This window comes from Pseudochaenichthys georgianus, unplaced genomic scaffold (assembly GCF_902827115.2).
Source record: "Pseudochaenichthys georgianus unplaced genomic scaffold, fPseGeo1.2 scaffold_423_arrow_ctg1, whole genome shotgun sequence".
Lineage (NCBI taxonomy): Eukaryota > Metazoa > Chordata > Actinopteri > Perciformes > Channichthyidae > Pseudochaenichthys > Pseudochaenichthys georgianus.
The window spans coordinates 201,795-217,694 of NW_027262988.1; the positions used below are offsets into that span (position 1 = coordinate 201,795).

At 41.2% G+C, this 15,900-nt stretch overlaps 1 protein-coding gene across 1 annotated transcript; it reads left to right on the forward strand.

Moving 5' to 3' along the window:
• Positions 1-7,830: 7,830 nt before the first annotated feature.
• On the forward strand, positions 7,831-10,279 carry LOC139433409 (gastrula zinc finger protein XlCGF57.1-like; the record flags this gene model as incomplete). Its single annotated transcript, XM_071202411.1, has 1 exon — positions 7,831-10,279. A coding segment is annotated over one exon (753 nt), but the record flags the coding sequence as incomplete, so codon positions are not given.
• Between the last annotated feature and the right edge of the window lie 5,621 nt (positions 10,280-15,900).

Sequence of the window (15,900 nt, forward strand, 5' to 3'; positions counted from 1 at the left end):
ACACACTGTGAAGACCACTGAGACAAATGTAACATTTGTGATATTGGGCTATATAAATAAACATTGATTGATTGATTGATTGATTTTGCAATTTCCCTGAGCTTCAAATGTGAAATACTATACAGCTTGTTTTACCAACAGTCCAAATACCCTAGTTCAAAACCAACCAAGGGAAGACTGCAAATCCTCTTTGTCAGGCATTTCTGCTGGTAGAAAATAGTTGATAATGAAAAGTTGATCAACAACAAATATTCCTACAGGAATAAGATAAAAGGTTGTGTTGAATAAAATGTTGTACACTATGTTTTTCTCACAATGAATACCGACATTATGATGTTTAATGTGTTTCCAGTTCTGGATTTGGCAGGTTAACAAATGAGAGGGAAATAAAAGGAAATGCATTCTGCACTTCCTCTGTCAGCCACCAGAGGGCAGCGGGACTCCATGCTACAGAGACAACAGAGGACACTTCAGGGATTGTAGATCTAAATCTGATTTGTTGTACAGAAACAAGTTCCTGCCTGCAGTAATATCCTGGATTCTTCATCTGTATTCATCTGTCAGCTGTCAGGAGATCTGCTCTTCCAACTACAGCTCTACGAGACCTTTATTAACCAATGAAAAGCTGTTTAAGCTCCACAAACACATCAACATACCTGTGGGAATGTAGCAACATAATGAAAGTGCAAGTGATTATTGTTGGACCCACACTACGTCATTACTTACTTGTATGAATACACAATGTGATTCACTGTTGGTACTATACTATTGGTTAAAGGGACCCAACACTGATTGCTTTGCTTACGAGACACATTTCCCTTTTAGATATTTTCAGATCATAGTCATCACATGTTATAGAGAAACTTAGTTTAGAACTTATTTACTTAAGTTAAACGATAACCTCCCCTTAATCAAACTCAGTCCAGCTTTATGATTCTGTTGAGGAAATATTTGATCAAAAAACCAAACGTGTTTTTTTGTGGTTTTTGTTTTTACATATTTTCAACATATTTCTTGGACATATATGTTGTTTTTCATATTTCTGACAGACTAAAGTATTTTGTGTTTTTTTGCCTGCATTCAACGTACTATATTATGCTGTGTTAGTGCGAAGTTTGGACATGCTATGCTACAGTATGTCTTTTTTTGCATATATTCCAAATACTATACCATGTTGTTTTTTGCATATTTGCGAGATTCTACATTATTCGGTAAGCAAACTTTCATCAATACATCAGTATCATTTTTGAAGGCCTTCTTAATATCCATATCTTATTAAGGTTCATTTGGTTTTATGTTGAATAAAGTAAAGTGTTATCATTCATTGCTTTTATTGTTTTACTATTAAAATATTAATGTAGTCTGATGATTAATTAATAATGTGGCCTTTTTGGCAGTTTAACTAAAGGTGTGCGGCTGCTGCGGTGAGGAAATATCAGCCTGACATTACAATGGGCTTTAATGGAGGCATGTTGACAGTTTTTGTCACTTCAAGCCCTCAAGAGGCATTTTGTTGAATTATTATTGCTTAATTATTTGTCTTTTTTCAAGCTACGAGATGTTTTCCTACGTTTGTCATGATACATTATGTCTCAGGAATGTAGAGTTTGTAGAAACTGTGGCAGTTTAAAAAAAATATATGAAGGCACATTTCAAGATGTCTTATACTCTAGCTGTGACATCACGCACTCTAGTTAATGTTAACATCTGAAGAGGGCCTCTTTACTAAGGTCTGAACAATGTTTAATATCTCTAAAAGTAAGAATCAGATTTAAAAGTTGTTTTACACGAATAATGTCAGAAAGATGTGTAACATTTTAAAGAGGGTCAGAGCTACCAGGAAGGGAGTGGAGCTTGATGGGGACACTGGGAACAGAAGGTGAGGGGGGTAAGAGCTACCAGGAAGGGAGTGGAGCCTGATGGGGACACTGGGAACAGAAGGTGAGGGGGTAAGAGAGGCAGGAAGGCCATTCTTAAGTATTTGAGTGGAACAGGATTGATTGGAAGAATTTAAAACGACGTAAACAACACAATTGTATAATTCCACAAGTGGTTATTGGATAATATGGTGATACACACTCTTGTACAGTTGGTGGCGGTATGCACCTTAAAGCTGTTTGCAATCCGCCAAAATCCGACAGAAGAAGAAGAAGAACCTGGATCCACGTGGCGTCTCGTCGCTACGGTTCTCTCTCTGTGTGTTCCTGAGAAAGTGTGTGTGAGCTCCAGCTCTACTGATCCATCGTCTGTGTGTCTGGATAAACCTCCGAATGGACTGTGTGCTCTTTTTTCTGGAGCGTTTACCTCGGACTACAGGAGCTAGCTTAGCATGCTAGCTGGACACACGTTAGCAACACTAGTCAGATTGAGAGTTTGATGCAGAGAGAAACGGTGTGTTTAACGGAGTCTGCAGGAAAAGGTGATCTAGGAAACATGAGTAAAGTCCAAATGCTGCTGTCGTTGAAGAAGCAGCGAGTCACTGCTGCTAATGAAGAGATATTTGCTCTGTTTGAACAAACAATAGCAGAGCTCGAGGAGGAGCTGTTTCTTTCCAAAGAGGAGAACAAGAGACTCCAGAAGCTACTGGACGCTGTTTCACAGCCTCAGCTTCGGATCCACAGAGCAGGTCTGTTCCATTTACCCTTAATTAACACTTTACACTCTTCAGTAGCACTTTATTATCACATTAATAACACTTTAGACCCTTTATCAGCACTTGCTGCAGGTAGCAGATCCTGAAGTAAAAGTACAAACACCACACTGTGAAAATACTCCATTACAAGTTAAAGTACTGCATGTATATCTTATTTAAGTAAAAGTATGTAAGTATTATTAGACACATGTACTTTATTATAATAATTTAAATGTATTTCGGAAGAGCAAACCTACCAAAATAAATATATTTATAAAAATACATACATTGATTAATATGCCATTTAATGTACTGATTTAAATATGACCCATGCATGTGGGCACTAGGAGTGGAGTGCACCAGCTGGGCGTAAAAAAGTAGGGCTTAACTCTAACGTCGGGCTTAGCTACGTCCAATTTAGTGATTCGAATTTACACCGAGTGCACCAAGCCTGACTAGTCTCGGGCGTAGCTGCGCCTGGTCTTAAGATGCGCGTCCATGTGAATACACGCGAAACAGTAATTGTTGCCAAGCAACACACGTCTATATAATTTAACACTGGAACTCCCCCATTCAGAGCAAGCTAAGAATTGAATAACGAATATGGATAATGGAAAGAAGAGAAACAACTATTTTACTGGTGGAGAGATTAGAACATTAATTGAAATATATGTTGCACTTGTTTTTTATCTCAATTTCATGTTAATAGTTCTCCAAAATGTTGTTATTTAATGTTCTTGTGTTCTTTGAATAAAATAGACCTAATGAAAATATGTGGTCACAAAGGGAGCTTATTGAAATGCAATTGCAAAAAAACAGCATTCATATTACAAATATATTGGTCTATAGGTTGTTTATTATATGATTGCGGGTAAGTCGTCCACCGATATCTTCACGGATGCCAGCAGGAGCCACAGGGTTCTCATCCGCCTCCAGTGCCAATTCTCCTGGAAGGGGGATTCTCTTTTTCACCCAGATGTTGTGCAGCACCGCAGTGGCAGCAATGATCACTCAGACGCGCTCAGGGTGCATTCGCATTTCCCTGTGGATTCAGTGAAACCTACAAAAAACTATTTAGCCTATATCTACATTAAAAGGCTGGCCTTTTATATATTATAAAAATGACTTACTTACCTACGTTTGAGCACTCCAATGCAGCGCTCTACAATGTTCCTCCTTTGTGTATGCTTGGCGTTATAGCGGCGCTCTTGTGCAGTTCTCTCTGCGATGACAGGTGTCATTAGCCAGCGCTTCAGAGGGTATCCACTGTCTCCGACAAGAAGACCATTCACTCTCCCTGCCTCAAATTCCCGTTGAAGGGAGCTCTCTCTCAGGATGCGAGCATCATGGGTCGACCCAGGCCATCTTGCAACGAGGTCGACAATGCCCATGTCCGAGTTGCACACAATTTGAACATTTATAGAATGGTAACCCTTTCTATTAACATACAAATACTCATGTTCAGAGGGGGCCTGAATGCGAACATGAGTCCCGTCGATCATCATCAGCATCCGACAATACGATGACTGTGCTGGAGGGCCAATGAAACTTGTCTTATAGCCCGACATGCAGTTGTGCGATGAACATTAATCATGTCTCCCACAGTATTTTGAAAGGCCCCGTTCGCGTAGAATCTGAGCGCAATCAGCACCTGCAAGGTTGGGAAGAGCGCAGCGTTTCGGTCTGATCCGTGCTGGAGTTGAGGGGAGATCTCCTCGATTAAATCAAAAAGGGCTTGTCTGCCGAAACGAAACCTCTCTCTCAGTTCACTGAATAGATGTCCAGTGGGTTTGTTCGATCACGGACGACTCTTTCTCTTCTTAATGCCCTTGCATTGTTAAACTTGCCCTGCCATCGTTATTATCCTTCTTGCCTGTTTTACGTTACGATGGATACTAGTCTGTCTTTCCAATTTACGCCTGCTCCATACTTGGCGTAAAAGTTACACCCGGGCGCAACGCATACAGGGCTTAAGTCTAAGTGTTGCACTAGTCATAACTTTAGTTTGGTCTTAACCTTCGGTTCTACGACGGACGTAGAGTTACGCCCAGTTTACGCCCAGCTGCTGCACTCCACTGTAGCCAGTTAAATGTGACATACATTGATACTTTAGTTTTAATGTGCTTATTTATTCACCTTTTCTTTTTAAATGTGTAAAAGCAAATAAAAACAAATACTTTGGATTAATTCAAATTGTGGGAGAATAATTCATAAAGAACTGAATGAATAAATATTAGGGATGCTCCGATCGATCGGCCACCGATCGATATCGGCCGATACTCCCTCTCTACCGATCGATCGGGCTCTCTAAAAATGCCGATCACATGACGTAAAATGATGACGTAATAAACATGACACTTTTCTCTGTGTGCGAAATTGGATTACCTGTCTGTTGCAATGCATCTGTCCTCTGTAATGAAACACTCTTTAAGAGATCTTCTGAATGATCATTTCAGTAGTCATGTTATCTCTCAAGCAGCCGCCTGGTTTATCAGTTGGACCTTTTGCCTCTCGGTGCCATTTTACCCTGGCGCTAGTCGTAGATCACGAGGTGATGTGGCGGGCTGGGATTACCTCTGGTCAATATCTCCTGTCAGATCCACAGGCCGGTCTGTAGCCAAACCCAGATCCCTCTATATATATATATAGATATATGCAAAACAAGCTTCAGTCTGGCAGCATTTTCGAATGCGCTAGAATTTGAAAATACACAACCGGAAAAAATCTGCCACTTCCTTACAGAGCTCCTCCTCCAACACACACGAATGCGCACATGACCAATGAGGGCACAAGATAAGTTTGTGCACAGATGGAAGGCTGACAGGCAGGTAGGCCATCCAGTTACTTTAGCTGGGCCGGCTCAGATGATTGGTCGTGCTTTTTACAGTACTACAGCTTCCACAGATGAAATTTGTTTATGGGTTTTTTGTCAAAGCACTTAAGATATTCATTGCTATCGGGATGTTAAGAGCATTCCATGGAATATAACAAAAAGTATATCTCGCGCCGGTTTCTCAAACTTACCTACTCCACCTTTAACTGGAATGATCTAGTTAACAAAAAAGTGTTAACAAATCCAGAATATGATTTATATTTTGCTGGCTACTGCAGAATGCTGTGGTAGCCATGCTGGTTAAGGGTGCCTTGAAATCACCAACAGTGACACCAGTAAATCCCCCCCCCCCCCACCACCATCTCACCCCCTCCTCCATGCTTCACGGTGGGAACCACTCATTCAGAAACGATCCGATCACCTTCTCTGCATCTCACAAAGACACAGAGGTTGGAACCACAAATCTCTCATTTGGACCCATCAGACCAAAGTACAGATTTCCACTGTCTATTGTCCAATCCTTGTTTCTTGGCCCAAACAACTCTCTTCTTCTTGTTGTTCATCCTCAGTAGTGGATCTTTGCAGCAATTGGACCTTGAAGGCCTGATTCACACAGTCTCCTCTGAACAGTGGATGTTGAGATTGTCTGCTACTTGAGCTCTGTGATCATTTAAGTGGGCTAAAATCGGAGGTGCTTTAACTTGCGGTTTATGAGGCTGGTAACTCTGATGTGATTATCCTCTGAGCAGAGGTAACTCTTGCTCTTCCTTTCCTGGGGGGGGGTCCTCATGAGAGCCAGTCTCATCATAGCGTTCCATGGTTTTTGCGACTGCACTTGAGGATACATTCAAAGTTCTTGACATTTTCCGGATCGCCTGGCCTTCATTTCTTAAAGTGATGATGGACGGTCGCTTCTCTCTACTGAGTTGAGTGGTTCTTGCTATAATATGGATTACAACAGCAGTCAAATAGGGCTTTCTACTGTGCTCTACCTCTGCACAACACAACTGATGGTCTCAAACACATTCAGAAGGCAAGTCATTCCACACATTGTCTCTTGACAAGGCACACCTGTTAATAGAAAACCATTCCAGGTGACGACCTCATGACCTGACTGAGAGAAGCCAAGAGTGAGCAAAGCTGTCATCAAGGCAAAAGGGGCTACTTTGAAGAATCTAAAATAAAAATCATATTCTTGATTTTTTAACACTTTTTTGTTAACTAGATAATTCCATATGTGTTCTTTCATAGATTTGATTTCTTCAGTGTTAATCTACATAGTAGAAACAAATTAAAATAAGCAAAAAACATTGAATGAGAAGGTGTCCAATCTTTTGACAGGTACTGTATATAAAAAACACACATATTTGAACATTTAGCAGGTTCCCTCATACATAATCATTTATACAAGTGCAACTTTGAACATGTACAGCAGTAAAATGCAACATACAAAATAATCAAGAAACAACATAAATTAAACACTGACAGGGAACATTTTACTGCACCATCATTACTGTTTCATAAGAAGGTGCCGTCAAATGTTCTGTTAATACTTGTATACTTTTACTTAAATAAGGTTTGAATGCAGGATTTTAATTTGTATCAGAGTTACATTATATACTGTAGGCGTAGGGTATCTGTGAACGATCCCAAATACAATTCCTTGTTTACATTGCGGCTAGTGCTACGCCAGAAGAAAAAACCCTTTTACATTTTGATCTGGAAGTGGAAAGGGGCTGGGCTACATGAGGTGACTTGAGCCAACAAAAATACACAATAGGTGGGACTAAGAAAGATAATGTTAAAATATAAAAACAAAGGCATTAATTAGGGCTGCAAAATGTCTCCCATTGTAATGGTGATGAGGTTTTTAAATGCTAACACTTAACAGTTTATTCTGACTGTGTTTCCTGCAGAAGTCCAGCAGCTGGTGGTGGTTAAAGAAGAGCTTCTCCCTGACCAACAGGAGTGGAGCACCAGTCTGGACCAGGAGGACCCAGAGCCCCCCCCACACATTAAGCTGGAACAGGAGGGAGAGCAGCTTCAGGAGCTGGAGGAGGCTGATATCACCAAGTCCACTTTCACTCCTGACCCTGTGAAGAGTGAAGATGATGAAGAGAAACCTCAGTCCTCTCAGCCTCATCAAAGACAAACTGAACACATGGAAACAGAAGCTGATGGAGATGAATGTCGAGGACCAGAACCAGCCAGGAACTCAGATCCAGAGAGCAGTTTACAACCAAAGACTGAGGACCACACTGAAGACTCTTCTGAACCTGACACTGAAGACTCTTCTGAACCTGACACTAGAGACTCTTCTGAACCTGACACTGAAGACAGTGCTGATTGGAAAGAGACCAGAGAACCTGCCTCAGGCTCAAACTCACTGAAAAATAGACATGAATCTGTCAGTGATCCACAACATAGTGCTGAAAATAAACCATTCAGCTGCTCAGTCTGCAAGAAAGCTTTTTTATGTAGTGGAGATTTAAAGAGACATATGAGAGTCCACACAGGAGAGAAACCATTCACCTGCTCAGTCTGTAAGGAAGCTTTTCCACAGAGTGGACATTTCAAGACACACATGAGAGTCCACACAGGAGAGAAACCATTCAGCTGCTCAGTCTGTAAGAAAGCTTTTTCACAGAGTGGACATTTAAAGAGACATAAGAGAGTCCACACAGGAGAGAAACAATTCACCTGCTCAGTCTGTAAGAAAGCTTTTTCACGGAGTGGACATTTAAAGATACACATGAGAGTCCACACAGGAGAGAAACCATTCACCTGTACTGTCTGTAAGAAAGCTTTTTCATGTAGTAGAAGTTTAAAGAAACACATGAGAGTCCACACAGGAGAGAAACAATTCACCTGCTCAGTCTGTAAGAAAGCTTTTTCATGGAGTGGACATTTAAAGACACACATGAGAGTCCACACAGGAGAGAAACCATTCACCTGTACAGTCTGTAAGAAAGCTTTTTCATGTAGTGGAAATGCAAAGATACATATGAGAGTCCACACAGGAGAGAAACAATTCACCTGCTCAGTCTGTAAGAAAGCTTTTTCACGGAGTGGAAGTTTAAAGAAACACATGAGAATCCACACAGGAGAGGAAAAATAGATCTGCAAAGTTTGTGACAAAAGATTTAAATGGCGTAATCGTTTAAAAAGACCAAGTGTGTTGGTAAGGGAATACATTTGTCTCTTTTGTCTCCTAATGCCGTTACATGTAATACGTTACTCCCTAAGCCTGTTTTCACCCACCTGCAACCGATTCGCTAATAATCACAAATGTTCATTTCTTCGACCCCTTGAGACTATTTCTTGTTTAATAATCGTTACATCTCCTCAGGACCAAGTTCCTGTGTCCTGCCTTTCACCTGCTGATCACCCACTGCTCATTTAAGGTAGACTCACCTTTACAAGGGACCAGCTAGTCTTAGTGTCTTAATGCAAACGTTTTGTAAAGTGATGCTAGACCAACAACGTGCTGTTGGGCTGTGTGCTCTCTGCAGGACGCTGTCTGTACTCAAAGATTGTTGATGAAATGAGAGCTTCACTCTGTTTTTGTTGTCTAAACCAGTGATTCTCAAATGGGGGTACGCGGACCCCTGGGGGTACGTTGGGGTACTGCAGGGGGTACGTGAGATAAAAAAAAAAAAAGGTTAATTAAAAAAATAATCTTAGTAAAATAAGTTAAATAGAATACACAATTTTATATAAAACTTTCCTAGAACCACCTCATATCAAATGTGTGTATTGTATTTTATAGTTTTTCACAATAACATATTACTTAAATTGAAAAATGTTATTTATTTCCATGCATAAAATCAAAATGTCCTTAGTTTGTTGTAATGCATACCACGAAGGAGTTAATACTTCACACACTGAGGGAACATCACTATATTTTACTTATTTATAAAGGCTTTTTCGATCAAACATTTTCGGGATCGGTCAGGGGGTACTTGGCTGAGAAAATGTTTCAAAGGGGGTACATTACTGAAAAACGTTTGAGAAGCATTGCTCTAGATGATAGGAAAGGAGGTTTCAAACTTCCTTTATAACCTCCTTTAGCTTAGGAACCACTGGACCTCCCTCACCGGAAGGAGAGGAGAAAATGCTGCCCCACAATGCATTGCAGCCGCGGCATGTGCCGTCACACAACAGTCGGCCGTTTACGGAAACAAACTATTATGACCGAGAAATGATATCATGAAAGTTACTGTGCTTATTAAGCTTTTTAAAACCTAGGTGGTAAGTTGCCAAAGTGCTTTGTTCTGAACGTTCATCAGTATTATAATCAAAAAGAGAAATATGAACGTTGATGATCAAATAAAGTCAACATTTCACAGTCTTCACTGAGCTGTGTGGGGTTTGTTCAACTTTTAAACGATGTTTGAATGGTGATATACACAGTGATAGATGTTAAGGACTAACGTTTATAATAAATACATTTGTATTGATTTTAAGATATTTTCATCAATCATACGTATTGGGATCATTTGTATTAATGTGGACCGGAGGGAGAGGGAGACGGACAGAAGTTTCACTTTCCTTTTTATTTCAATTCCAACTTTGGTCCTGAAGAATATGTTTCTCTGTTGTCCACGTTCATAAAGCAAAGCAACAGCATCAGAGCACGGTGCAGAGTCTCTATATGAGTTTACAGTAGTCCCTCCTTCTTATTGAACATCCATGTTGTACTCCGCTGTATAGGAAACTGTAGTTTCCATGGTTTCCCCACCGCAGAAGACGCACATTCAGGACGTCCGCTGGCACATCATAAACACGTCGGATAGTGAAAGTGCAGTCTATTCTCTAAAGTAGAATCTACTCAGTACTGCTCTTAAGAAGATTGAACCATCTCGCACAGCTAGAGCGTTAAGATTGTGGAATATTTTAGGATGCGCGTGTAACGGAGTTATAACGGGTGGTGTAACATCCTGGTTAAATTGGAGAATTACGCCATCTGGTGTTACAAACGTGTGCCTGCATTACTGTAGCTTTGTTACCGCAATGGATTGTGGGAGATTCTCATACCGCGTGAGGATCTTTGAGAGCAAGGTGCTATTGTATTATGTCGGTGGACAAAATGTACGTTATTATTTTATTAGGACAATAACGTTCTGTTGTGTTTGTTTAGTTTAATGTTAGTCGTTTAATGCTCACAGCAAGATGTTTTTTGTGATTGGCTATTTGTGTTATATGATTTATTAATGTGATCATAAATAGCTAATTTGAGCTAATAGGCTAACGTGAGCGTGGTGCTATCATAGACTATATATAAATTGACGTAGTGTCCGTAACGTCACCCATAGCATTCTGCAGAGTTGCCGTGAAGCCCTTAGTAGGCGGAGTCGGCCACTAACGGCTTGACAGCGGTCAGAGTCTAATCCCGCCTGCTCCAAATAAGGGCAAAGAGGCCGAGCCGAGGCGGGACCTGCTGCCTCCGAACTGGAAGTAAACAGAGCTAGCTCAGGCTAAGAAGCTAATCTAACATGAAATACATGCATACCAAGTTACTGCTAACAGTGTGGTTCCCCTATATAAACGTTACATTCATTATCAAATGAGATAATCTGCAAGAGAATTAGCTATATTTTGTTATTCTTTTTTTTTGTATCAACAAACAGCCAGACAGACAACGCAATAGCAGTTGGCAAACAAGTTAGGATGACAACAGTGTGATTTGAGTCCGACAGGATAAAAAAACAAAGGCAAAACAAAAAATAAATGAATAAAACAAAAGAAAAAATGGACTGCGACAGGAAAAAACAAAGTCAGAATCTAAAGGCTCTGAGTCTAAGTCTATTATTAATACCATAATGCAATTTAGAGATCAAATAATGAGTATAAATGGAACAAAAAGACCAAATATATCAAATCAAATAAAAACACAGCACTTGTTGGTCAGTCAGCCGCTAATCACAGTTTAACACCGCAGGTCCACCACCCTATTGTACAGAGACATCCGGCATGTCCAGCTCCCGTATATACTTGTAGAAGGGGTTCCACATCTTGTGGAATTTCCCCAAGGAGCCCCTCAGTATGCACCTTATTTTCTCGAGTTTGGCCGAATTTAGGACTTCTTTTAACCACGAGGTGTGTGAAGGGGATGTTGGAGACTTCCACATGAGCAACATCAGGCGTCTGGCTAGTAAGGTAACAAAGGCTATGAAGGCTGTCTCCAGAGAAGAGAGTGGCCATGTGGGTGGGGTTACACTAAGCAGTGCGGTCATAGCATTAGGAGCGACCGGTTTTCCAGTCATTTCTGACAGTGATCTAAAGATGTCAGTCCAATAAGAGTGTAAGACCGGACAAGACCAGAACATGTGTGCGTGACTCGCCGGTGCTTGGCTACATCTGTCACAAGTTGGGTCCACTTCCTTATATATTGTAGAGAGCCTGAGCTTAGTGAAGTGTGTGTGATGTACTACTTTGCACTGAATCAGTCCATGTCTAGCACAAATAGAAGATTTGTGTACATTACGTCCGGCCCAAGAGATTTTCCGCCTTGCATCGATGCAATAGCAACGGAGAGTTTGACAACAGTTACTGGCTTCTCCAAATCCTCAGTCATATCAGGATGTATCAAAGGGACTTCGAGGGCGGTACAAAAATTGTCCAAATCCTGCGTGTCTGAGCTGGTTTCAGATGTGTATAACAAAGTATAATAGTCTCTAAACTCATCATTAATTCTTTGGGGATCGATCGTAATGTCCGAGGATGTTTGGATTCTGGGAATCTGGTAAGAGGCAACATTCTGTCGTAATTGATGTGCCAGTAATCTGCCAGTTTTGTCACCCTGTTCGTAATAATTATTTCTAAGAAGAAGTGCAGCAGTCTGGTCTGCTGTCAGCGTATTAAATTCCGATTGAAGAATGAGGCCTTCCTTATAGACATCTGGAGTTGGTGAAACGGAATAGAGGTCATCCAGTTGAGCAATACACCTCGTTAGTTCAGTTACTCTCTCTCTTTTCTGTTTCCTCTCATGGCTAACATAGGAAATAATTTGCCCTCTAATATAAGCTTTCAATGTCTCCCATAACACAGATGCAGAAATGTCCAGAGTCTTGTTAGTGCTAAGAAATATGTCAATTTGGTTGGAAATCAGCTCTGTACAATTTTCATCCGAAAGCAAATGCGTATTTAAACGCCATGCGGTTTGCGTGCGTACAGAACCCTTAAATCTGATACTCATTACGACAGGGGCATGATCCGAAATAACTGTAGTTTCAACAACTTAACAACTTAGAACCTTTCTTTTTAAAGATAGCTGCAGTTTTTATTTCACCACCTCTTACTTCTCTTTTTAACCTCTCCCTCAGCACGAACACAATTCCAAAAGTATGGAAGTCTGCTTATGTCTTGCCTTTACTGAAAGGAGGGGAGGCAACTATTTTAAATAACTATAGGCCAATCTCTAAATTGTCAGTTCTGGCTAAGGTGCTCGAACGACTTGTGAGTGAACAAGTAAAGGAGTTTTTATGTATAAATTACATCCTGTCTAAACATCAGTCAGGATTCAGAAAGAAACACAGCACCATCACTGCGACAATGAAAGTGGTAAATGACATTACTACTATTTTAGATAATAAGCAGAGTTGTGCAGCTCTGTTTATTGACCTTTCCAAAGCATTTGACACCGTTGATCATCGCATTTTAAAGCAGAGGCTACTCAGTATTGGCATATCCAGCCTTGCAGTGGGTGGTTTGAGAACTACCTCTCTGAAAGGTCCCAATGTGTTCATTTTGATGAACTGTCTTCTGAGTGGTTAAACATTTCTAATGGTGTACCACAAGGTTCTGGTTTAGGACCACTTTTATTCTCCATATATATTAACAGTGTAGGTGATAATGTGGATGAAGCTACTTTACATTTTTAATGCGGATGATACTGTGATGTATTGTGCAGGTCCCTCCATTAAAGAGGCTGTTGTTAAATTACAGGCTGTTTTTAACACTATTCAGACTCAGCTCTCTGAATTAAAGCTTCTTTTAAATGTGGATAAAACCAAGGTAATGCTCTTTTCAAAAGCTAAAAAGACACCAGAGCCTGTTTTAGATATTGTAACTACGCAAGGAACAAAACTTGAAGTTGTTGCCTGTTACAAATACCTGGGTATCTGGCTTGATGATTGTCTCTCTTTTAAACTCCATGTCAATAACCTGCTTAAAAAACTGAGGGGTAGGCTAGGGTTCTTTTTCAGAAACAAGTCCTGCTTCTCGCTTGAGGCCAGGAAAAGGCTAGTCACTGTGACCTTTGACCTGTGCTGGACTATGGTAATTTGTTGTATATGAATGCACCTGCCAATTACCTGAGCAAATTGGATGCTGCGTATCACAGTGCTCTGAGATTTGTCACAAATTGTAAAGCGCTTACACATCACTGTACACTGTATACCAAGGCAGGTTTACCATCACTCTCTGTACGGAGGCTCAGTCACTGGTACACTTTTATTTATAAAGCTATGTTGGGCAAACTCCCGTATTACATCTGTTCTCTGGTAAAGCAGAAAGTTGCGGGCAGCTATTGTCTGAGATCGCAGGATGTGGTCTTGTTAGATGTGCCAAGAGTGAGGACTGTCTTAGGTAAGACGGCTTTTATGTGCGCAGCTCCACTTGCTTGGAACAGCCTACAGTCCAAATTGAAATTGAGCAATTGTATTTCTCTGAATGTTTTTAAGGCACGTCTGCACGAGATGCTTTCTGACACTATGGGTGTTTGTAAGTGTTGGTGAATATGTAATTATGATGTCCTCTATTGTTTGTTTTTATATTGTTTTTAAGTTTCATGTGGAACTAAATTGATGCAGGTCTCCCTTGTAAAAGAGATCCATGATCTCAAGGGACCTATCTGTCTAAATAAAGGTTTGAAATGAAATGAAATGAATATGAACAGGAGCTCACAGAAGGGAGAAGTCTGTCATCTACCATAAAGTAGTCTATCCGAGTAAACGTATGGTGAACATGGGAAAAAAAGGAGTATCCTTTAAGGCCCTGTCACACTGTCCCGAAATTGACTCCCGATGGACACGCGAAATGGAATTGTGAATTTCGCACGAAGATGGCCCCGAACTTGGTCATCGGCCAAGCAACAGCCGAAGCAACAGCCGAAGCAAGTACGATGCCTACAGAAGGCCACACGATGGCACCCGAACCTCACACGAAGACGACACGTGACCTCCCGATGGTATAAAAGCTTCGGCCGTGAGGGAAATCAAATTCTTGATTGGAGATTATTGGGAGCAGAACACAAGGTAAATTCTACTTTAATTCTACGTTAACATGCCACCCAAGGCAGGGAGAGGCAGACGGAAGAAGCTGGCTGTTAAATACACTCAGAAGAGGAAACCAGAGGAAACCGAGGTCCAAGAACACAGCACTGAGTCTGCAACCAGAGAGAGAAAGGGGAGGAAATGCAAGAAAGTCGGGCCAACTAAAACTCCAGAGCGGCCCCCAGAGGGTCCCAGGTCTCCTCAGCAGTCCGAAGAGTCTCGGCAGCATTCACCTTCTCCTCGTCGTAACAGACATGCCGAATCCTCGGAGGATGAAGGTAAATATTTCTAACTTATTTTTGGTATGGATGGGGGCAGACTTCGAGTTATAAACTGCTGCTGCGTGTGAGTGTGTGTGGGTACGCACGCGCGCACCCACACACACTCACACGCAGCAGCAGCAGCCCTCTCTCTACTTGCTACAAACTTAAATATGAAAAGGTTCAACTACACACACACACATCATCGGCATAGATTGCGTAATAATGTATTGCGCACCTTGGAGGTGCAGTGCAGGCATATTGTCATTCAAGAGATGCGTAGTTCTTTTGGAAAGCATGTTTTTTCTTTTAGCCTATTTACCTCGTTAACGTAGAAAATACTCATTACATTGACACATGCATTATTTGTGATTAAAATAATGGTTGTTGGTAATGTATTAGCGACCCCCACAGATGTATAGTTTCACTGCGTCCGTGGGAGCTCAGACCCCTCCTTATGTGAGCTCAGCTCCCATTGGCTCCTACATAACTCGAACCCTGGATGGGGGGCAAGAGGGGTAATTGATTTTGTTATATATTCTCATACATTGTTGTCCTGCATGTACTTAATTTGTTTTTCATTTGGTATCTTTTCAGATGAGTCAGCCTCCCCCGCCCTCCCTGCAGGCAAGTCCAAGCCTGAAGTGGGCAAGGGCGACAAAGGGAATGGCAAGGCCCAGAAGGAGAACCCACCTCCTGGTGTATCATACAGCTTCACAGAGGCGCAGGAGGAGGCAATCGCTTGCTGGGTGAAGAGTAAGAAGCTACTGTATGACATGAAGGACAAACGGTACAAAGAGAAGGAATTAAAGAGGCACCTATGGGAGGGAAAGGCTGCGGAGTACAGGTTGGATTGTAAGTAGAAAAAAATTTACATTTCAATTACTTTCAAATATTTGA